The 20,775-nt window shown below is 37.9% G+C and overlaps 1 protein-coding gene across 4 annotated transcripts; it reads left to right on the forward strand.

The window, feature by feature from the left end:
- The first annotated feature begins 241 nt into the window (after positions 1 to 241).
- Positions 242 to 19,595, forward strand: LOC134847831 (tyrosine-protein kinase Src42A-like). 4 transcript variants are annotated; one of them, XM_063865057.1, is made up of 6 exons: positions 242 to 511; positions 2,929 to 3,146; positions 11,575 to 11,703; positions 12,476 to 12,930; positions 16,307 to 16,459; positions 19,412 to 19,595. In XM_063865057.1, exons 3-6 carry the CDS (start codon positions 11,606 to 11,608, stop codon positions 19,426 to 19,428), a joined length of 723 nt encoding a protein of 240 aa, XP_063721127.1. In that variant the 5' UTR covers positions 242 to 511; positions 2,929 to 3,146; positions 11,575 to 11,605; the 3' UTR covers positions 19,429 to 19,595. The 4 variants fall into 4 exon arrangements, with proteins under 4 accessions (XP_063721127.1, XP_063721128.1, XP_063721126.1 ...); XM_063865058.1 differs by lacking the exon at positions 2,929 to 3,146; XM_063865056.1 differs by lacking the exons at positions 242 to 511; positions 2,929 to 3,146 and adding an exon at positions 7,241 to 7,337.
- Positions 19,596 to 20,775: the final 1,180 nt, after the last annotated feature.

The raw sequence follows: 20,775 nt of genomic DNA on the forward strand, positions 1-20,775 counted from the left end.
TTGCATGTAGTTCAGTTAATTTGAGCGTTCTGGTCGAAGCCGGAGAACAGTAACGTTTTTGTCGACCCGATGTTGTAAAAGACCACCGAAAAGTACTGGCTTGGTAGAGACGGTGAAAAACATGCAAAGCTCTGTTTAGACGCTAGCCAGTCGTCTTAAGACTTAGTTTTGTTATCCGTCGATATGTATCTTCCGGGCGAATGTTACAAGCCCTAATTTGCCGCTGCTGTGTTTCAGATGAATGGGCTCTTGTTTGAGCAAGAACGGGTCGAACAGATATGTGCAGCAAGCTGCCATGGGTTCAACTACGCACACCCCTATAATGGGGCATACAGGCATGGTAATACAGCAAGGTGGAATGCCTGCAGCCGCGCCTCACCAACAGTTGCAACCAAACTGGGCTAAAAATCAGCAAGCTAGAAATAGCTTACCAGGAGCTAATAACCGTACAATGGTGTCTGGCCTGAATCAGGGTCGACCAAATCAACCGAATCAATACACTCCTAATCCCGTAAGTTTTGATATTCGAATTTATTGAGTATGTGAATGTCTAATTTATGAGGGCGCTGATGAGACTTATCAGAGCATAGAAAGCTGAAAAATCTGAGGTTTTGTTTCAATACGATTTTATTTGTTAGGTCAAAAATATAAATTATAATAACTATAGGGTAAGAATATTATCTTAAAACTTGTTCATCGTTGTAAAAGTGAATTGAAGAATTTGTGCTTTGAGGTGCCTGTTTATTTGGCTGATTGACGTCATTTTTCTGTCTTATATTCTGATCCACCAATTTAGTCTTTTGATCGGTAAGAGGTTTCAAAATTGTGAAAGTTTGTTTTGAAGCAATATGAGAACACGTTCATCTGAATTTTTCTCTTGAAAATGATCTCTCTGAAAAGATTAAACCATAATTTACTTTGAATCTTGAACCTTGCTTTTAGCAAACATCAAATTGGATTATAGACTACTTGTTCCTGTAAACTGAGTACTGCTGATGTGTTTTATCCGCTTTGTTGGTGGCTCGTGTTTTGTGGAAAGCAAGGACTAATAACTCAACTCTAAAGACTTCAGAGTGTAAATTTGTTGGTTGGATGTTCGTTTTTCTAGGATCATTTACTTTTTTGTACACTTTCTGGCTTTTGTAAAGTTCATTTTTGCTATTTCTTTCAGTTTTTGCACTAGTTATTTTCAGCTCAACGGTCGTCTTATCAAGTATCAATCCACTTTTGTCTCTAAGCAGGTCATTTTTTTAGTGAGGTGTCAAATTTATTTAGTTGAACAGTGGGAAAATTTGGAAGGGATTAAATTTAACCACCGCGCGAAAATAAATACCAAAGTTTTTTTGTCTGTCGGGTGTCCAAAGAGAGGGTTCTTTTTATTTTGGGCAGGGTACTCCGCTTCGCCTCTATGCTTAAAGCTCTTTCAAATTTTGAATTGAATGTTGTCCATTGTTGTTTATGGTAGGACTTTAAAACTTTTTCTCTATCAAATCCTTTTTTTTCGGCTCAACTTGTCGGCTTTGTTTCTTTTCGTAAATTTTCTTCCATTGTTGCTGATTTAAAATTCTAACATCTGGCATGTTTGCCTGATACGAAATAAAATGTACGAAATAAAATTGTTCAAATTTTGTTCATATGGTATTTCGCATGTAGAAAAAGTTGTATAGTTGTTTTTCACTTGTTTACGCTTTAATATTTCAATTAGTTCAAAACATTTAAGCTTATTTGAAGTAGTTTTTTTTTGTGAATTGAAATTCAGAAAAGATGAAATTGGACTAGAAAAGAGCTGTCGCTTCCCTTAACTTTTGCGAGTTGTCACGGTACCACTATTTTCGGATAATTGAAAATGGGAGCAACTTTGTCTTCGGCTGTCTTCAGTTTTTCTTTCTTTTTCACGCAAAATCAGATGCCACAAATATTCATTAGAATGGGTCGAATGATATATCAAATTAAAGCCCTTTCAGTCGTGAGTCGAACGATATTTAAAAATCGCAAAAAGTTGCTCTAGTGTCAAGCAAAACCAATATGAAAGCAATCGAGTAACGTTCATCATTTTCAAATTGGTCAGTTAGGCTAGATAATTTTGATTTTTTCTAGATGGAAAACTAGTTTTGGAAGCTTCATTTTGTTCTTCCTTGGCATTCAAAAGGTTCTGAAAAAATAATTTATCGCGTTTTGTTTGTTATTCATTGTTTGAAGACAACTGTTAAGAATTATACCTAATTTACTAGCTTGAAATGCGTTTGTATGTTTGCAAGAACGACGACACTAATTGAAAGAAAAATATATATATTTTTTGTAGTTCTATGAATGTGGTCGGAACATTCTGTGCTACTTGCACAGCCACTGGTTATCTTTGTTTCAGTTGCATTCAAATATCCTTGATTGTTGTTTATATTCGTTGATTTTACGAATCAAACATGCAATGCAAAATTCTGAAAGATTAGTCAGTTTAGCAGCCCGGAAAAACTGGCTCCAATCCGCCTCTGGTCCCTTCGGGCGTGTCACTGGCCCCTATGCCGGGAGGAACGAACAGTCCAGCCAACACATTCGTCATGAACAATGGAAGCACTATCAACAGTGCAACCGCCACCCAGCGCCGATAAAGTTTGCTAATTCCAATGCTTATAAACGAGTTGAAATCTAGTTCTCTTAGTTGAGTCGGATTTATCTCCTCCTTACTATCTTAGTCCTTGCTTCCATGGGGGGATATCGGTGTCATCCATTTGGCTGTAGCCGCTCTCACGTTGAGGAGGGATCCCTCCAACCGTGACCGAAGTGGAAATAATTGTACAATCCATTTCAATGTGAACTCTAGTATCAATCGAGAACATCGTTAAAAGGGCTTTTACCCCAACCAAAATCAGAACCTCAGTGGGCTATTATGAGGCTTGAGAGTTTGTATCAGAATGAGTAGTGGTTATTCAGGAACAACGGGGTCCCAGCACAAAAGCAGCTTGCGTGGGGGAAGTGTGAGATCAGCTGGAGGAACTGTTCATGGTCATCAAGGAGGCATGCAGTCAGGGACTCCAGGGATGAACAACCGGGATTCACCTTCCAGCACTAACAAGAATGTTTTCATTGCCAAGTTTGACTAACACTTGTCAAACAGATGACGACCTGCCATTCAAGTGACTTTATGTTACGTGAGTGGTTGGATTTTGGATATTGAAAAACTCCAGCTGAAATTTTGATAGTGTTGAGATAAATGGTTTGAAGAATCCGATTTTTTTTGAATTTTTTTGGCGTCATAAAATATGGATCAAGTTAACATCCTCCCACCCAAGTAGACCAAGTTAAGATCTTCCACCCCAGCGTTGAATTTAAATTAATTTTGATTAAAAATGCTCTATTCTGATTGGCTGAAAAGTCGAACTCAGAACCAAGTTAAGACCCTCCCCTAAACGGATGGGGGGTGGTGTGTTAACTTGGTCCTAAAATCTTACTGAAGGAGCGTTAAGCCAATAAATGTTACACTTTTACGTTTATAAAGATTTGAATAATCATTTAAGGAAGCCGAGGTTTGCGTCTTCACGCAGCATAGAAAAAATACGAAAACAGTTCAAAAAATTATTACACTTGCGAGAGAAATTGTCTTAACTATTAAGCTCTAATTGGTTACTTTTTTTGTTCGTGTAGCAATTATCTTGGGCAGGGGCGGATTAACGGGGGGGGGGGGGCTTTCGCCCCCTTCCTCATTCGACCCCCTGCCTGCCCAAAGGGTCCCCCTTTGGTACTTTTTAAGATATCCATTTTTGGCCGACCGACCCTAGATTTTTTTCTAACATAAACTAATTTTGAGGGGGAGCGCGCGCCAAAAAAATGCGATGTTTTGGTCAACTTTTTCCAAAAAGTGCCTAAAAACGCGCCTTTTTTTGACAGTTTTTTCAATATTTTGCCTGCGGCGCAGAGAGTTTGGCCAAAACAGGGACTAAACCGTGCTTAGGGAGAGCTCGAAAAATCACTATCAACAGTGCAACCGCTACCCAGTACCGACAAGGTTCGCTAATTCCAATGCTTATGCACGAATTGAATTCTAGTTTTCTTGGTTGAGTCGGATTTATCTCCTCCTAACTATCTTCGTCCATGCTTCCATGAGGGGATATCGGTGTCATCCATTTGGCTGTAGCCGCTCTCACCTTGAGGAGGGATCCCTCCAACCGTGACCGAAGTGGAAATAATTGTACAATCCATTTCAATGTGAACTCTAGTATCAATCGAGAACATCGTTAAAAGGGCTTTTACCCCAACCAAAATCAGAACCTCAGTGGCCTATTATGAGGCTTGAGAGTTTGTATCAGAATGAGTAGTGGTTATTCAGGAACAACGGGGTCCCAGCACAAAAGCAGCACGCGTGGGGGAAGTGTGAGATCAGCTGGAGAAACTGTTCATGGTCATCAAGGAGGCATGCAGTCAGGGACTCCAGGGATGAACAACCGGGATTCACCTTCCAGGACTAACAAGAATGTTTTCATTGCCAAGTTTGACTACACTTGTCAAACAGACGACGACCTGCCATTCAAGTGAGTTTATGTTACGTGAGTGGTTGGATTTTGGATATTGAAAAACTCCAGCAGAAATTTTGACAGTGTTGAGAAAAGTGGTTTGAAGAATCCGATTTTTCTGAATTTTTGTTGGCGTCATAAAATATGGATCAAATTAACATCCTCCCACCCAATTAGACCAAGTTAAGATCTTCCACCCCAGCGTTGAATTTAATTTAATTTTGATAAAAAAAATGCTCTATTCTGATTGGCTGAAAAGTCGAACTCAGAAATAAGTTAAGATCCTCCCCCTAAACGGATTGGGAGGGGAGGATGTTAACTTGGTCCTAAAATCTTACTGAAGGAGCGGTAAGCCAATAAATGTTACACTTTTACGTTTTTTAAAGATTTGAATAATCAATTAAGGAAGCCGAGGTTTGCGTCTTCACGCAGCATAGAAAAAATACGAAAACAGTTCAAAAAATTATTACACTTGCGAGAGAAATTGTCTTAACTATTAAGCTCTAATTGGTTACTTTTTTTGTTCGTGTAGCAATTATCTTGGGCAGGGGCGGATTTACGGGGGGGGGGCTTTCGCCCCCTTCCTCATTTGACCCCCCTGCCGGCCCAAAGGGGTCCCCCCTTTGGTACTTTTTAAGATATCCATTTTTGGCCGACCGACCCTGGAATTTTTTCTAACATAAACTAATTTTGAGGGTGAGTGCGCGCCAAAAAAATGCGATGTTTTTGTCAACTTTTTCCAAAAAGTGCCTAAAAGCGCGCCTTTTTTGGACAGTTTTTTCAATATTTTGCCTGCGGCGCAGAGAGTTTGGCCAAAACAGGGACTAAACCGTGCTTAGGGAGAGCTCGAAAAATCACTATCAACAGTGCAACCGCTACCCGGCACCGACAAGGTTCGCTTATTCAAATGCTTATGCACGAATTGAATTCTAGTTTTCTTACTTGAGTCGGATTTATCTCCTCCTTTCTATCTTCGTCCATGCTTCCATGGGGGGATATCGGTGTCATCCATTTGGCTGTAGCCGCTCTCACCTTGAGGAGGGATCCCTCCAACCGTGACCGAAGTGGAAATAATTGTACAATCCATTTCAATGTGAACTCTAGTATCAATCGAGAACATCGTTAAAAGGGCTTTTACCCCAACCAAAATCAGAACCTCAGTGGCCTATTATGAGGCTTGAGAGTTTGTATCAGAATGAGTAGTGGTTATTCAGGAACAACGGGGTCCCAGCACAAAAGCAGCACGCGTGGGGGAAGTGTGAGATCAGCTGGAGGAACTGTTCATGGTCATCAAGGAGGCATGCAGTCAGGGACTCCAGGGATGAACAACCGGGATTCACCTTCCAGCACTAACAAGAATGTTTTCATTGCCAAGTTTGACTACACTTGTCAAACAGACGACGACCTGCCAATCAAGTGAGTTTATGTTACGTGAGTGGTTGGATTTTGGATATTGAAAAACTCCAGCAGAAATTTTGACAGTGTTGAGAAAAGTGGTTTGAAGAATCCGATTTTTCTGAATTTTTTTTGGCGTCATAAAATATGGACCAAATTAACATCCTCCCACCCAATTAGACCAAGTTAAGATCTTCCACCCCAGCGTTGAATTTAATTTAATTTTGATAAAAAAATGCTCTATTCTGATTGGCTGAAAAGTCGAACTCAGAAATAAGTTAAGATCCTCCCCCTAAACGGATTGAGGGGGGGGGGGTTGAAGGGAAGGGTAGGATGTTAACCTGGTCCTAAAATCTTACTGAAGGAGCGTTAAGCCAATAAATGTTACACTTTTACGTTTATAAAGATTTGAATGATCATTTAAGGAAGCCGAGGTTTGCGTCTTCACGCAGCATAGAAAAAGTACGAAAACAGTTCAAAAAATTATTACACTTGCGAGAGAAAATGTCTTAACTATTAAGCTCTAATTGGTTACTTTTTTTGTTCGTGTGGCAATTATCTTGGGCAGGGGCGGATTTACGAGGGGGGGATTTCGCCCCCTTCCTCATTCGACCCCCTGCCAGCCCAAAGGGTCCTCCCTTTGGTACTTTTTAAGATATCCATTTTTGGCCGACCGACCCTAGAATTTTTTCTAACATAAACTAATTTTGAGGGGGGGGGGGGTGGCGCCAAAAAAATGCGATGTTTTGGTCAACTTTTTCCGAAAAGTGCCTAAAAACGCGCCTATTTTGGACAGTTTTTTCAATATTTTGCCTGCGGCGCAGAGAGTTTGGCCAAAACTGGGACTAAACCGTGCTTAGGGAGAGCTCGAAAAATCACTATCAACAGTGCAACCGATACCCAGCACCGACACGGTTCGCTAATTCCAATGCTTATGCACGAATTGAATTCTAGTTTTCTTACTTGAGTCGGATTTATCTCCTCCTTACTATCTTCGTCCATGCTTCCATGGGGGGATATCGGTGTCATCCATTTGGCTGTAGCCGCTCTCACGTTGAGGAGGGATCCCTCCAACCGTGACCGAAGTGGAAATAATTGTACAATCCATTTCAATGTGAACTCTAGTATCAATCGAGAACATCGTTAAAAGGGCTCTTACCCCAACCAAAATCAGAACCTCAGTGGCCCATTATGAGGCTTGAGAGTTTGTATCAGAATAAGTAGTGGTTATTCAGGAACAACGGGGTCCCAGCACAAAAGCAGCACGCGTGGGGGAAGTGTGAGATCAGCTGGAGGAACTGTTCATGGTCATCAAGGAGGCAAGGCCTCAGGGACTCCAGAGATGAACAACCGGGATTCACCTTCCAGGACTAACAAGAATGTTTTCATTGCCAAGTTTGACTACACTTGTCAAACAGACGACGACCTGCCATTCAAGTGAGTTTATGTTACGTGAGTGGTTGGATTTTGGATATTGAAAAACTCCAGCAGAAATTTTGACAGTGTTGAGAAAAGTGGTTTGAAGAATCCGATTTTTCTGAATTTTTTTTGGCGTCATAAAATATGGATCAAATTAACATCCTCCCACCCAATTAGACCAAGTTAAGATCTTCCACCCCAGCGTTGAATTTAATTTAATTTTGATAAAAAAAATGCTCTATTCTGATTGGCTGAAAAGTCGAACTCAGAAATAAGTTAAGATCCTCCCCCTAAACGGATTGGGAGGGGAGGATGTTAACTTGGTCCTAAAATCTTACTGAATGAGCGGTAAGCCAATAAATGTTACACTTTTACGTTTTTTAAAGATTTGAATAATCATTTAAGGAAGCCGAGGTTTGCGTCTTCACGCAGCATAGAAAAAATACGAAAACAGTTCAAAAAATTATTACACTTGCGAGAGAAATTGTCTTAACTATTAAGCTCTAATTGGTTACTTTTTTTGTTCGTGTAGAAATTATCTTGGGCAGGGGCGGATTTACGGGGGGGGGGGGCTTTCGCCCCCTTCCTCATTTGACCCCGTGCCGGCCCAAAGGGTCCCCCCTTTGGTACTTTTTAAGATATCCATTTTTGGCCGACCGACCCTGGAATTTTTTCTAACATAAACTAATTTTGAGGGGGAGTGCGCGCCAAAAAAATGCGATGTTTTTGTCAACTTTTTCCAAAAAGTGCCTAAAAACGCGCCTTTTTTGGACAGTTTTTTCAATATTTTGCCTGCGGCGCAGAGAGTTTGGCCAAAACAGGGACTAAACCGTGCTTAGGGAGAGCTCGAAAAATCACTATCAACAGTGCAACCGCTACCCAGCACCGACAAGGTTCGCTAATTCAAATGCTTATGCACGAATTGAAATCTAGTTTTCTTACTTGAGTCGGATTTATCTCCTCCTTACTATCTTCGTCCATGCTTCCATGGGGGGATATCGGTGTCATCCATTTGGCTGTAGCCGCTCTCACCTTGAGGAGGGATCCCTCCAACCGTGACCGAAGTGGAAATAATTGTACAATCCATTTCAATGTGAACTCTAGTATCAATCGAGAACATCGTTAAAAGGGCTTTTACCCCAACCAAAATCAGAACCTCAGTGGGCTATTATGAGGCTTGAGAGTTGTATCAGAATAAGTAGTGGTTATTCAGGAGCAACGGGGTCCCAGCACAAAAGCAGCATGCGTGGGGGAAGTGTGAGATCAGCTGGAGGAACTGTTCATGGTCATCAAGGAGGCATGCAGTCAGGGACTCCAGGGATGAACAACCGGGATTCACCTTCCAGCACTAACAAGAATGTTTTCATTGCCAAGTTTGACTACACTTGTCAAACAGACGATGAACCGCCATTCAAGTGAGTTTATGTTACGTGAGTGGTTGGATTTTGGATATTGAAAAACTCCAGCAGAAATTTTGACAGTGTTGAGAAAAGTGGTTTGAAGAATCCGATTTTTCTGAATTTTTTTTGGCGTCATAAAATATGGATCAAGTTAACATCCTCCCACCCAAGTAGACCAAGTTAAGATCTTCCACCCCAGCGTTGAATTTAATTTAATTTGATGAAAAAATGCTCTATTCTGATTGGCTGAAAAGTCGAACTCAGAAATAAGTTAAGATCCTCCCCCTAAACGGATTAGGGGGGGGGGGGGGGGAGGATGTTAACTTGGTCCTAAAATCTTACTGAAGGAGGTTTGCGTCTTCACGCAGCATAGAAAAAATACGAAAACAGTTCAAAAAATTATTACACTTGCGAGAGAAAATGTCTTAACTATTAAGCTCTAATTGGTTGATTTTTTGTTCGTGTAGCAATTATCTTGGGCAGGGGCGGGGCTTTCGCCCCCTTCCTCAGGGATTCGACCCCCTGCCGACCCAAAGGGTCCCCCTTTGGTATTTTTTGAAATCCATTTTTGGCCGCCCGACCCTAGAAGTTTTCTAAAGGCGCTTTGGGCACCAATATAAACTAATTTTGAGGGGGAGCGCGCGCCAAAAAAAAACGAGATGTTTTGGTCAACTTTCTCCAAAAAGTGCGAAAAAACGCGCCTTTTTGGACAATTTTTTTTAACATTTTGCCTGCGGTGCAGAAAATTTGGCCAAAACAGGGACTAAACCGTGCTTAGGGAGAGCTCGAAAAATCAATTTCAATTCGGTCGACCTAAGTCGACAAAATTTTCGAAATTTTTTAAAAAATCCACCACCCCCGAGAAAATCCTAGATCCGCACCTGATCTTGGGAATGTTCTGATTTCAAATTGCTTTTCATTTCCACCCTTTTAATTCCTTTTTTAGCCTTTAGCTGAAATAGCAGGTAAATCTAAATATAACTCCTCGTGACGAGAGATCACCAGTTGTTGAATTTTTATTGGCTGAAGAACTTTCTAGAACAAAATAACCTGACGAAGTTGTTGAAATCTAAAAATTACGCTATAAAAGCGAGCTCCAATAAGTTTTTAAGTGAATTTTAGTCTACTTTCTAAGTTATTTTTATCCGGCGTTAATAGTCAAGTCTTTGCTAGCAGATTAAAAACGCAGTGCTAGGGTTTACTTATAAATTGAATTTTGCCTAATCTGCGATATTAAATCTGCCGGGAGATAGATTATATGAGTGTGATAGGCTTTTAACGTAGGAATATGAATGAGGTTAGCCGTCAATTCACTTGAATACTCTGATAACAACAATAAAAATTTTTTTTTCCAGAAACGGTAAATTACAATCAATTAAAAAATAGTGTATATTTAAAAGTGTATCTATTATATATTTAAATGCGGGCTTCACTATCTCGCCATGTTTAAGCTTTTTCAACGTATTATTTTTGCATGTTTAAGCTATATCGTATATTGCAATGGTTAAGATTTTTTTTCGATTTTCCAATTTGATTTTAGTGGTTTTTTTAATGAGTTTGATTTAGGCAACCCAATATCGAATTAGGGGTGGCGAATTTGGCCTCCAATTTTGAATGCCCGATCATTTTAGTTAGCGAGATAAGACGATTTTGAGATTTTTTCAAAATTTTTCAGAAATTTCAAATAAAGTAATTTCAAAACTTGAAGTTCCCAACCCTGTAGTTGGGTGCTGTCAGAATGACTCTAAGGAGTTAAAAATCTTGCCTCCAATTATGATTGTTCAAATCCTTGTAGTTTTCGAGATATGACGTTTTTTGTGAATTTTTCAAAAAATTTTCAGAAAACTTAGATTATTTTTTTTTCGCAAAATCTCAAATTCCCAACCCTGTAGTTGGGTCCTGTCAGAGTATTCTCAAAGATTGCGAGTTTTGGCTCCAATTTTGATTGCTCAGTTCTTTGTAGTTTTCGAGATATGACGTTTTTTTGCGATTTTTTCAAAAATTTTCAGAAAACTTCAGTTTCAATTAATTATTTCTAAAAATTTGAAATTTCCAACACTATAGTTCGGTGTTGACAGGGTACTCTAAAGAGTTGCAACTCTTGCCACATTCGACTGCTTAACGCGACTGCTCAAATGCTTTTAGTTTCCGTGATGTGACGTTTTTTGATTTTTTCAAAATTTCTCGAAGAACTTATCTACAAAGAAATTCAAAATACTAACTTGATGAAGATACAACCTTATTGTCAGCGTACAACCAGGCGTCGCAAATCTTACCTCTTAATATGAACGCTCAAATCCTTTAAGTTTCTGCGATAAGACGTTTTTTTTTAATTTTTTTTTCCGGGAAACAGGTTCAAAAAAATTCACAAAATTTTGAATTCCTAACCCTATAGTAGGGTGCTCTCAGGGACTCTCAGTTGTTGCAAAGCTGGCCTCCAAATTTCTCCAGAGGCCCATTAAGTTTTCGTGATGACGCTTTTAAAATGGGAATTAAATAATTTTATAAGTTCGAAATTACCAACCCTGTAATTGGGTGCAGTCAGAGTACACTAAAAGTTTGCAGATGTTGTTTTCAATATATGCGGTTTTTCATGAGCTGTCGAAAAAATTGGAAGCACCGAAGGTGCGTTAAACGCTAGTATTTCATTAAGCAAATATTTAAACTTCGATTTTTTATTTGATTGTCATTTACCGTTTAAGGAGAACAGTATAAATGTATTTTTTTTGGTAAATATTTCATTAAGTGTGTTTCATGAATATTATTTGAGGTGATAGACTAAGGACAAAGATGATGTCCACTTGTGGTCTAAATTACCTGTGTAATGTTGAGGTTCGCTTGTGTGTGTTTTACAGGAAGGGAGATCTGTTGGAAGCGGAGAGTACGATGGGGGATTGCTGGATGGCCACACATAAGGCCAATGGCAAGAGAGGATACATACCCTCCAATTACGTAGAGTCATACATATCCCACAGAGCAGAGCCGTGAGTAGAGTATACATATTAAAATGAGCATCAACATGACACCCCCACGCAGAAAAATTAAGATATTCTACTCCAGCCTTTAATTTTAATTAAAATTGTAGAGCGCTGCGTGTAAAATGCTGTGATCTGATTGGCTTAAAATTATACTCAAATTCACGAAGTTATCATCACCTACCCCCCCCCCCCCCCCCAATATTTTGCATTATTTATATTACTAGGACATAGCTTTGGTAGAGAGAATACAGGCTTTGGTTAGAGAGAATACATTCTTTGCTAGCTTTTGCATTGGTCGTGATTTGCTTAATTGATACTTTTTACATAATTTTTCACTATTCGTTTTCAAGCTAGTGGTTATAATTTTCCCCACTTGAAAATCGACCTTTATAAGCTTGGCAAATATTGTCTTTTTTGGAGCAAATGACCTGCTTTGCCTCAGTGTGCTTTCTTTCAATGTGCTTTATTGACAACATAAAACATGCCATCCAGGGAAAAATGAAATCTGAAACAACATGCCCTGTTTGTTTAAATAAGACTACACAATTTTTGCAGATGTGAACAATGTTTTTATAGCCTTTTTGTAATCCACATCTGAACTGAAATTGACGTTTTCAACAAGTTTTCCAAACCTCCCATAAATTTATCGCCATATCAAATGAGGATGCTCAAGAGTGTTTTCTCTTTTTGAATGATGGTTATCTTAAATGGATGTTCAAAAAGAAAACGGCAAATTTATTGAGAACTTTGTTATGTTTTGAGTTATTTTTTTGCTTAGATGGTTTATGGAAGAAATAACGCGTCTATCAGCCGAATGCATGCTACGAGAGTGTGCCAAAGGCACCTTCTTAGTCAGACCTGCCGAGTCGAGGAGCAACAAGTTCTCTCTCAGCGTCAAAGACAACTCAGAGGTGAAGCACTACCGGATCCGAATGAACGACGAAGGCCTGCTCTTCATAGACAAGAGGAGCACCTTCCCTAACCTAGTCCAACTCGTAGAACACTGCAAGCAGCACTGCCATGGTCTATGTGTGAAGCTAGTGGCTTCAATAGAGCAAAATGAGGGTCCAGTAAGGACTCTTCAGAGTCTGTCGAAATCACATGAGGTGAATTGGGTGATATCGCTGAAGGATCTCCAGTTCGGAACCAAGCTGGGATCCGGACAGTTCGGAGAGGTGTTCAGAGGTTCCTGGAACGGCAATAAAGAAGTGGCTATTAAGACTCTAAAACAACGTATGGTTTTTTTTTACATTAGCTGCAAGTTTGAAAATTGTCTCAATTTAAGTTAATTTTAGTAAGATCAACTATGCTGAGAGAGATCTTTTTTAAAGACTGAGTTTTCATTGCAATTTGGCAGACATTGATCTTATTTTTAGTAAATGTTTTGAAAATGTAATCAGTGTGCAAAGCTTTTTGATCCCTATAACCTAGTCTAACTGCTCGTATTTAATTTATATCAATACAGAAAATCCTCCGATTTCTACATGTATCTAACCAAGCCATTGGTTTAATATCGTCGGTTTTGTATCAAACTATCAAAGATCAATTAAGTTTGCTGAGAGAGATCACTTTTAAAGACTGAGTTTTCATTGCAATTTGGCAGACATTGATCTTATTTTTAGTAAATGTTTTGAAAATGTAATCAGTTTGCAAAGCTTTTTGATCCCTATAACCTAGTCTAACTGCTCGTATTTAATTTATATCAATACAGAAAATCCTCCGATTTCTACATGTATCTAACCAAGCCATTGGCTTAATATCGTCGGTTTTTTATCAAACTATCAAAGATCAATTAAATTTGCTAGGATTAGAAGACCTATGCTTTCGAAACGCGTATTAGCATAAATAATGAAAAGAGTTTTCCATGCCATTAGGACAATGTGAACTTGGTCTGTCAAGGTATTAATTGAGTGACTTGTTAACTTATTATATTTTATTACTGTTTTATGCCATGAAGTGAAATTTCTGTGTCGCTTAATAATAAAATGATTGTTTCAGCTTTTTTGAAAAGAGCAAAAAAAGATCTTTTTAAAAACATTTTCAATGAAGTTCAAGGCATTTTTGGCATCATCAACACGTAAATTAAATTCAAATCTTCATCTATTGATCATTTGGGATGATGATAGACGCGACGGGCTTGATATTTCTTTGCACTATCCCAATTGAAAGTAACCGTGAAATTTATGAAGTGTCAATGAGCGAAATGAAGACACTTATTTAGTTCGTGATGATTTTTTTCTGGAAGTTATTCAAGCTCAAATTTGATTTTTTGTCTGTTGGTTTTTGATTTATTTTTAAGTTAAATTTAAAATTGTTTGCTTAACGGAAGGTAAATTACTCTCCAATTATAGTTACATGTCAATTTGCCTCAATTCAACTTGTCCCAGTCCAACTTGTCCGATTCCAACTTGCCCCAAATAAAAAAAATGAAACTTGCCCCAGATTCTTTGATATCCTCGTACAGCATAATGTCGGCATGAAATTGAAAGATTTTTTTAATTGAACAATTAAGCTTGAAACAAAATGCAGTGGTAATTATGCCGACTATTTAAAAATTACGAAGGAGCTAAATGAGCTAGTGCATATAAATAGTCAACAACATGGTCTTTTTGAATTTACTAGAAATGTTTTGGATTTTTGCATGAATATCCCGATATTTCTTCCGCCCTTGATTCTGCATTCCCCCCATAGCCTTCAAAATGTTGATTTTCTGATTTGTTGAGTCCATTTGAATCTTAACCAGGAGTGTAGAGGCTTGGGTGGCTCCCTTGAAATAATGCTGTCACTCGTATCAAGCCTTCCGCTGCTTCTTAGGAATGGTTCCTGAGACTCATAGGATATAACGGTTGCCTCTGTTTCGCCCTATTGTTTCGCCTTTTATATAACTTCTCTGAAAGTATTAGGCAAGTTCGTCATTTTTATCTGACAGGCTTTGCTCAAGATCTTATCGGTCCACCACATGCTCAATCTCAGTGACGCTCTCGAACGATCGTTCCACTAAATCAGTTGGAACAAAACTGAGAGCGAGTATTAAACGCAGTCAAGCTCAGCTTGCAGTTGTTTTCATAGGCTTTCTTTAAACCCAGCTCGTTAACTTTGCGTAAAAAGGCCTGGCAGAGGTGAAAGTAACAGCCATTGATTGAAGACTCTGGAAACGCACTTGTAAAAGCATTTACGGCAGCTCGTTCAAAATCTAGAAGGGTCCTCGATGGTTGCGCGTTATCAGAGACAGAGGCGATGGCTTTCAGGAATTTTGAATACGTCTGTTCAGTTTTGTTTGGCAGTAGAGCATAAAGGCATGGTGGATAAAATCCATCGATTTGAATGTGTATGGTATAAAGCTGGTATAATTGCATTTGACAAATTTTAAATATACCGTCGCAAAGCCAAAGAGAATTGTGAACTCGATGGGCTTGAACATTATCTCGATCACCAAAAATTAAAATTCAATCCATTACTCCACTGTCGAATAAACAGAAATCAGAATATATCGGAATTATGAAATGCCTGTCTTTAATGTTTGGCAAGGACGGGATCAAGTTCTGTTCTCATCTGTTACTTCCTGAGCGGCATTTAAGTGAATTGTATCTTGTGCATCTTCAGTGCTCAGTGGTTTTTGTCATCTGCTTTTTTTGCGAAATCGTGTCCGTCAATATTAAGCGTTTGTTTTTTTTTGTTGAGATGTTCCCCATGTAAGTTGACTCATAGCATTTATGTTGGATCATTCGAAAGAAAATGGTAAACAATGAAGCAAAATGAAAGAATAGCCGTCTTTCATTTTATTTCAATGGCGCTAATTGTGGATTTTTGTCAAATTTGGGCGTGTAATTACCAAAAATTATGGTTTTGTAGAATCAGCTTCATTAACTTTTGATTAGAGTCTTCTGTTATCTCAAAACGAGTTCAGTCTACATTAGCACTTGCTGGTCCTCATTTTGAACATCAAAGAATCAAGTGAAAGTGTTAAGTATGGAAAAAAAAGGCATAGGACAAAACGTCATCTGGGGGGCAAGTTAGTATAGGACGCGTTGGCATAGGGCCAATTGACTTGAGGCAAATAGTCCTGACTTCCCAATTACGAATTCAAAAATGGCGCAAAAAACGTGATGAGTTTTAGTTTTGAAAGTGAATTTCATTTTTCAGGTTTCCCAGTGAAATAAAATAATTAGTTTGGCAAGTGGGGGTATTTAAAAGTGCCGAAAAGGAAAATTTCGAGAATTGAACCGTTTTTGTAATACTTTAGCTCGTTTTTAATCTACTGGATTCAATATCGGGTTTGCTTGAGATTTGGAGCACTTATTGGGAGAAATAATTGCTTTAGTTATTGTTAACTTGCAATAATTTAGGAGAAGCACCTCAGGCTTTGATTAGTTTCTAAAAGATTCAAAGAAATTCTCAGATTTAAGAAAAAGTAGTCTTGATTTTTTCTATATAAATGACACGAAGTTTAGAGCACCAATTGAGAGACAAGTCTATTAAATGCCGTTGTAATTGTTGATTTCAAATTGACTCTTACCAACTGGCTGTTGGCTATGTTTAAGCAAAGAAAGTTGATAAGTATCTGGCCTGAAACTAAATTTATAACTATAAATTGAGGACTGTATTCCAGGAACAATGGACAAAGAGGACTTCAGAAGGGAGTCGAACATTATGAAGAAGCTGCAACACAAGAACCTAGTGGCTCTCTACGGAGTGTGCATAGAGGCTCTGCTGATTGTGACAGAACTGGCCAAGCATGGAAATCTCCTAGAATTCTTCAAAAGTGAGTAGAATCAACTTTTTTTAGAGTAGGATAACTAAAACTATAATAGTATTTGATTTGAATTTAGTAGTATTTGAATTTATATCACAATCGGGCTGATGTGTGTTGCAAGCATACCAGCAGAGGGTAGGACTATATATGAAAATTAGAGACGGTTTTTGCAGCAGAGCGCGCCCACTGGCTACCTCAAACTTTTTGTTCGTAGTTGTCACTTGTAAAAGTGAGTGACCCAGTTGTCCCTTAAAGTTTTTTTTCAAGTGAAATCTGGTGTCTTAAAAATTATTAGTTTGAAATCGTTTGTTTTATCCTATCCTATTAACGCCTTCTTAGTCGAGATTGGGAATCCTAAAAAATATCGTCTTTGAATGTTTCTTGGAGGATGGATGAGAGACGAACATTCTTATTACCACGGAAGTGCCTCCAGTTTGCTCAAACTGAATTAATTTTTTTTATCAAAAGGTTTGGCTTTTTTGATACCATTGAACGTAATGAAGAAACCTATGCAGTGCGTTTATTTTCTTCTTAGTTTTTTAAAATTATTTTGTGTTTCGATTTTTGGATATTTACACTAGCGAGCTTGCGCGCGTTAGTATATTAGTTTGAAATTGTTTTTGACTGGCAAATAAAAAGTTTCGTTAAAATACTTATATGGTGGCACTTTTTGTTATAATCACGATCTGTAGCATTTGAAATTTCATCGCATCTGTTCTGCTTTATTTGTGGCTAGTGTTTGCGATTTGTTTAATGTCCGTAGCTGAGTGGTTAGTGCGTACGATGCATAATCTCCAGGCCAAGAAGATGCGTGAGAAGCATGATCCGAGACGTAGCCGAACTTTACTACTTCGAGGCTTAATTCTACTTTTTCTTATTGCAATTTATAGAGCTGCCTTTTGTCGTGTTCTCGCTCGTGTTTGCGATGCACAGCTTCGACTCTGTGTTTTCATGAGTTGAGTTCTGTTCCATTTTAAAAGGAAAGCAATCTCCGCTCTCGAACAGCCAAAATGTAGAACTCGCGAAATTTTGATCGACTTCTAGTTTCAAAAGTGGATTTTAACTTCTAGATTTCCCGACGAAATAGAAAATTTTACCTTTTGATTTTTAACTTTTTTTTGTTTTACAACTTTTCGTGGTTTGTCTTCAAATTTTTCAAGCTGAATTCAATTCTATTTGCTCAACAGAAGGCAAATTATTTCCTTTCACCCAGTTGTTAAGAGTGGATGAACGTATTTCAGACTCTTATAAAAGTCGCGATTTTTTTCCGTTTTTTTTTCAAAGCAAAAGTCATAAAATTTGTTCAGCTTCTAATCTTTTTCTGTTATATTTATATATATATATATCAAATTTATATATTTATTCAAATATATAATTATTTATTTATTTATTTATTTAAAGGAAATGAGGGCTTCACCATCTCGTCTTGTTTAAATTTTCTCAATGTATTATTTTTCCATGTTTAACAGAAGAATTTTTTCAAGTTTAAGCTATATCGTATATTGCAATAGTTGAGATTTTTCGATTTTCTAGTTTGAATTCAGTGAATATTCCACGAAATTTGAATTTAGCAGCCTAATATTTGGATGCTGTCAGGGTTTCACCAGGTGTTCAAATTATGGCCTCCATATAATAGTTACCAAATCTTTGTAGTTTTCGAGGATTTCTAGAAAACAACTTTCTAGAAAACAACTTTAAGAGATATTTCTAGAAAACAAAAAATATGAATTTCTCATTTCTGTAAATGGGTACTGACAAGGTACTCCCAGGGGTTGCGAATCTTGTCTCCAAATCTCACTTCTCAAATCTTTGTAGCTTTCGAGATCTGACGTTTTTTATTATTTTTCAAAATTTTCAAAAAAAACTCAGATTTAAAACAAATCAAAAACGACAACAACCACCAGCAATGGAACCTCGTCTAGCTCTGCGTTCTATAGAGAACCTCCAGAACTCTTCTGCTGCTCGACAGCTCTGTGATTAAATGTTTTTGTAAATAAAGGTTGTTTGGTATTGACTTTGTTTTATGTAATTGATTTCTTCAATTTCATTTTAATTATGAGAATAGATGAGAGGATCAGGATAAACCATTGAAAAACAATTAGAACTTAATTTGGTGCTCCGAACTCGCACACATGTTAAAAAATTAGATAATTTTTTGCACACATTCGGAAAAACACTAGAAAACTGTACACAAGTAAAAAGTTACCTAATCGATATTGCATCTTGTACACACTTTTAGCACTTTGTAGAAAAAATTGAAACACTTTTTGCATTTTGTCGAAAAAAGTGAAGCACTTTTCGCATTTTGTCGAAAAAAGTAAAACACTTCGCATTTTGTCGAAAAAAGTAAAACACTTTTCGCATTTTGTCGAAAAATTTGAAACACTTTTCGCATTTTATCGAAAAAATTGAAACACTTTTCGCGTTTTATCGAAAAAAGTAAAGCATTTTGACGAAAAAATTGAAACACTTTTCGCCTTTTATGGAATAAAGTAAAACACTTTTCGCATTTTGTCGAAAAAAGTAAAAACACTTTTCGCATTTTGTCGAAAAAATTGAAACACTTTTCGCGTTTTAGCGAAAAAAGTGAAAACTATTCGCATCTTCTCAAAAAATTTGAAACACTTTTCGCATTTTGTTAAAAAAATTGAAACACTTTTTACAACTTGTTAAAAAAAATGAAATGTTTTTTGCAACTTCTTGAAAGTCAAAAGAAATATTACATCTTTCTTTCATGTTTGAAAAACTTTTTGCAAGTTTTTTGACAACGGTGATTTTTTTTGGTAATTTTTGGTAATTTCCTAAACATATGAGAGAAAATAGATGGATTATCAAAATTTTTTTTAAAAAAAAATTGACATGATCACTATTTACAAATCCATAACCATCAAAAAAACAGTCAATTATTTTTAACAAATCATGTTCATATTTTGAGTTTTGTACTTGACGAACTATTTCCAGAAAAGCTGAACCAATAGTTTGTGTGGAAGCTAGTTTCTGGTTAGACAACAAGGTGAGACACCAGCTGAACAGTCTGGACAAAATCTTCAAGGACAGAGTGGGAGGGGAGAAAACGGAGGCCATACAGCGCATGTACAAGCAGATCACTCAGGAGAGAATGGCCATAGCTGCGGAGATACGAAAGACTGAGGTTATTTTTCTGTTTCCTCTAGGAGGAGGTTTCATTGAAATCTTGTTCGCCTCGTAAAGGCACTCCTCTCGAGCTGTGGTAGTTCTTGGTTAGTATTTTTGCTTTTTTCTTGGTTTTTTTGCTTAGTTTCTGTTCGAGAAGTCAGAAGTCAGCTGTTCCCTCGAGTCAGAAGTCCCCACTGTTGATGTTGTTTTGAATTCCAACTGATTATGCTCGCTACCCCCTGTACTGCAATCAAAACTGGACATTCGTTGCTGTAATTTGGGCGTCCTTCTTCTACTGGTAAATTGGTTACTGGCAGAATTGGCAATTTTTAAGTCAATGTTTCTACTTTCGATTCTTTTGCAGTGAACACGTTGTATGCAGTGAAGAACGTTGAGGATTTTGTCTTGTGGTATTTTTAACCTCTCTTCATAGATGCTGGCCAGATCTTGAGCACAATAGATCTCCCCCAGATCCGAGTCATTCCCACTGTCTGAGGTTTTATCCGGAGTTCTTTCTCCACTTTTCGCTTTCAGGGTAACTGGAAAAGTTAATAACTTTGCTGGTGTGACTCCGTCGTTTGCCAGTTCTCTTAGGACGATGTTATAAACGTCGGCTGAGTCATCTGATTCTTGAATCGCAACTGATACTTTTTGTTCCTGGAGACAACTATTGAAAGTCGAGGCACTATTGATGGATCCGTCTGTTTGCCAGTAATTCGGATCCATAGAAAAATAAACATGGGCAGCATTTTCGGCATGTTTTAAACTGTTGACACTTGATAAAATTTCGGCTTTGACGATAGGAATTGTGATTCCCATCAAGTCAAGATCATTTTCTCTTAGCTGCTTGCACAGCTCGAAATCATCATAGCCGTTATCAATGAATAGCTGTGTATACTGTTTAAACCCGAGAGAGCTCAGCCATTGCTCTATTCTCATTACACTCATGAAAACTGTCTATCTAATAAGTTTATCACAACAATTAGGCTAAAAGCCAATTTGGATGCTCGCATGTGGGAGTGTTGTGACGAGGTGATCCCTGCATGAACTGCTGCTGCTGTTGTATATTCATTTGGTCCCCGTGGTGGTGCTGCTGGTCATTGACACTGTCTAATCTCATACCCTCCAAGAAAACGTTCATGTGGGAATCAAAAACAGGAATTCGACTATCATGCTCGTAATACCAAATA

This window comes from Symsagittifera roscoffensis, chromosome 6, assembly GCF_963678635.1.
Source record: "Symsagittifera roscoffensis chromosome 6, txSymRosc1.1, whole genome shotgun sequence".
NCBI lineage: Eukaryota > Metazoa > Xenacoelomorpha > Acoela > Convolutidae > Symsagittifera > Symsagittifera roscoffensis.

Coding starts and splice junctions, on each gene's coding strand:
- LOC134847831 (XM_063865054.1), top strand. CDS start 8,619: ATGCAGTCAGGGACTCCAGGGATGAACAACCGGGATTCACCTTCCAGC. Junction 8,735..11,574: donor GACGATGAACCGCCATTCAA/GTGAGTTTATGT, acceptor TGTGTTTTACAG/GAAGGGAGATCTGTTGGAAG. Junction 12,931..16,306: donor TATTAAGACTCTAAAACAAC/GTATGGTTTTTT, acceptor ACTGTATTCCAG/GAACAATGGACAAAGAGGAC.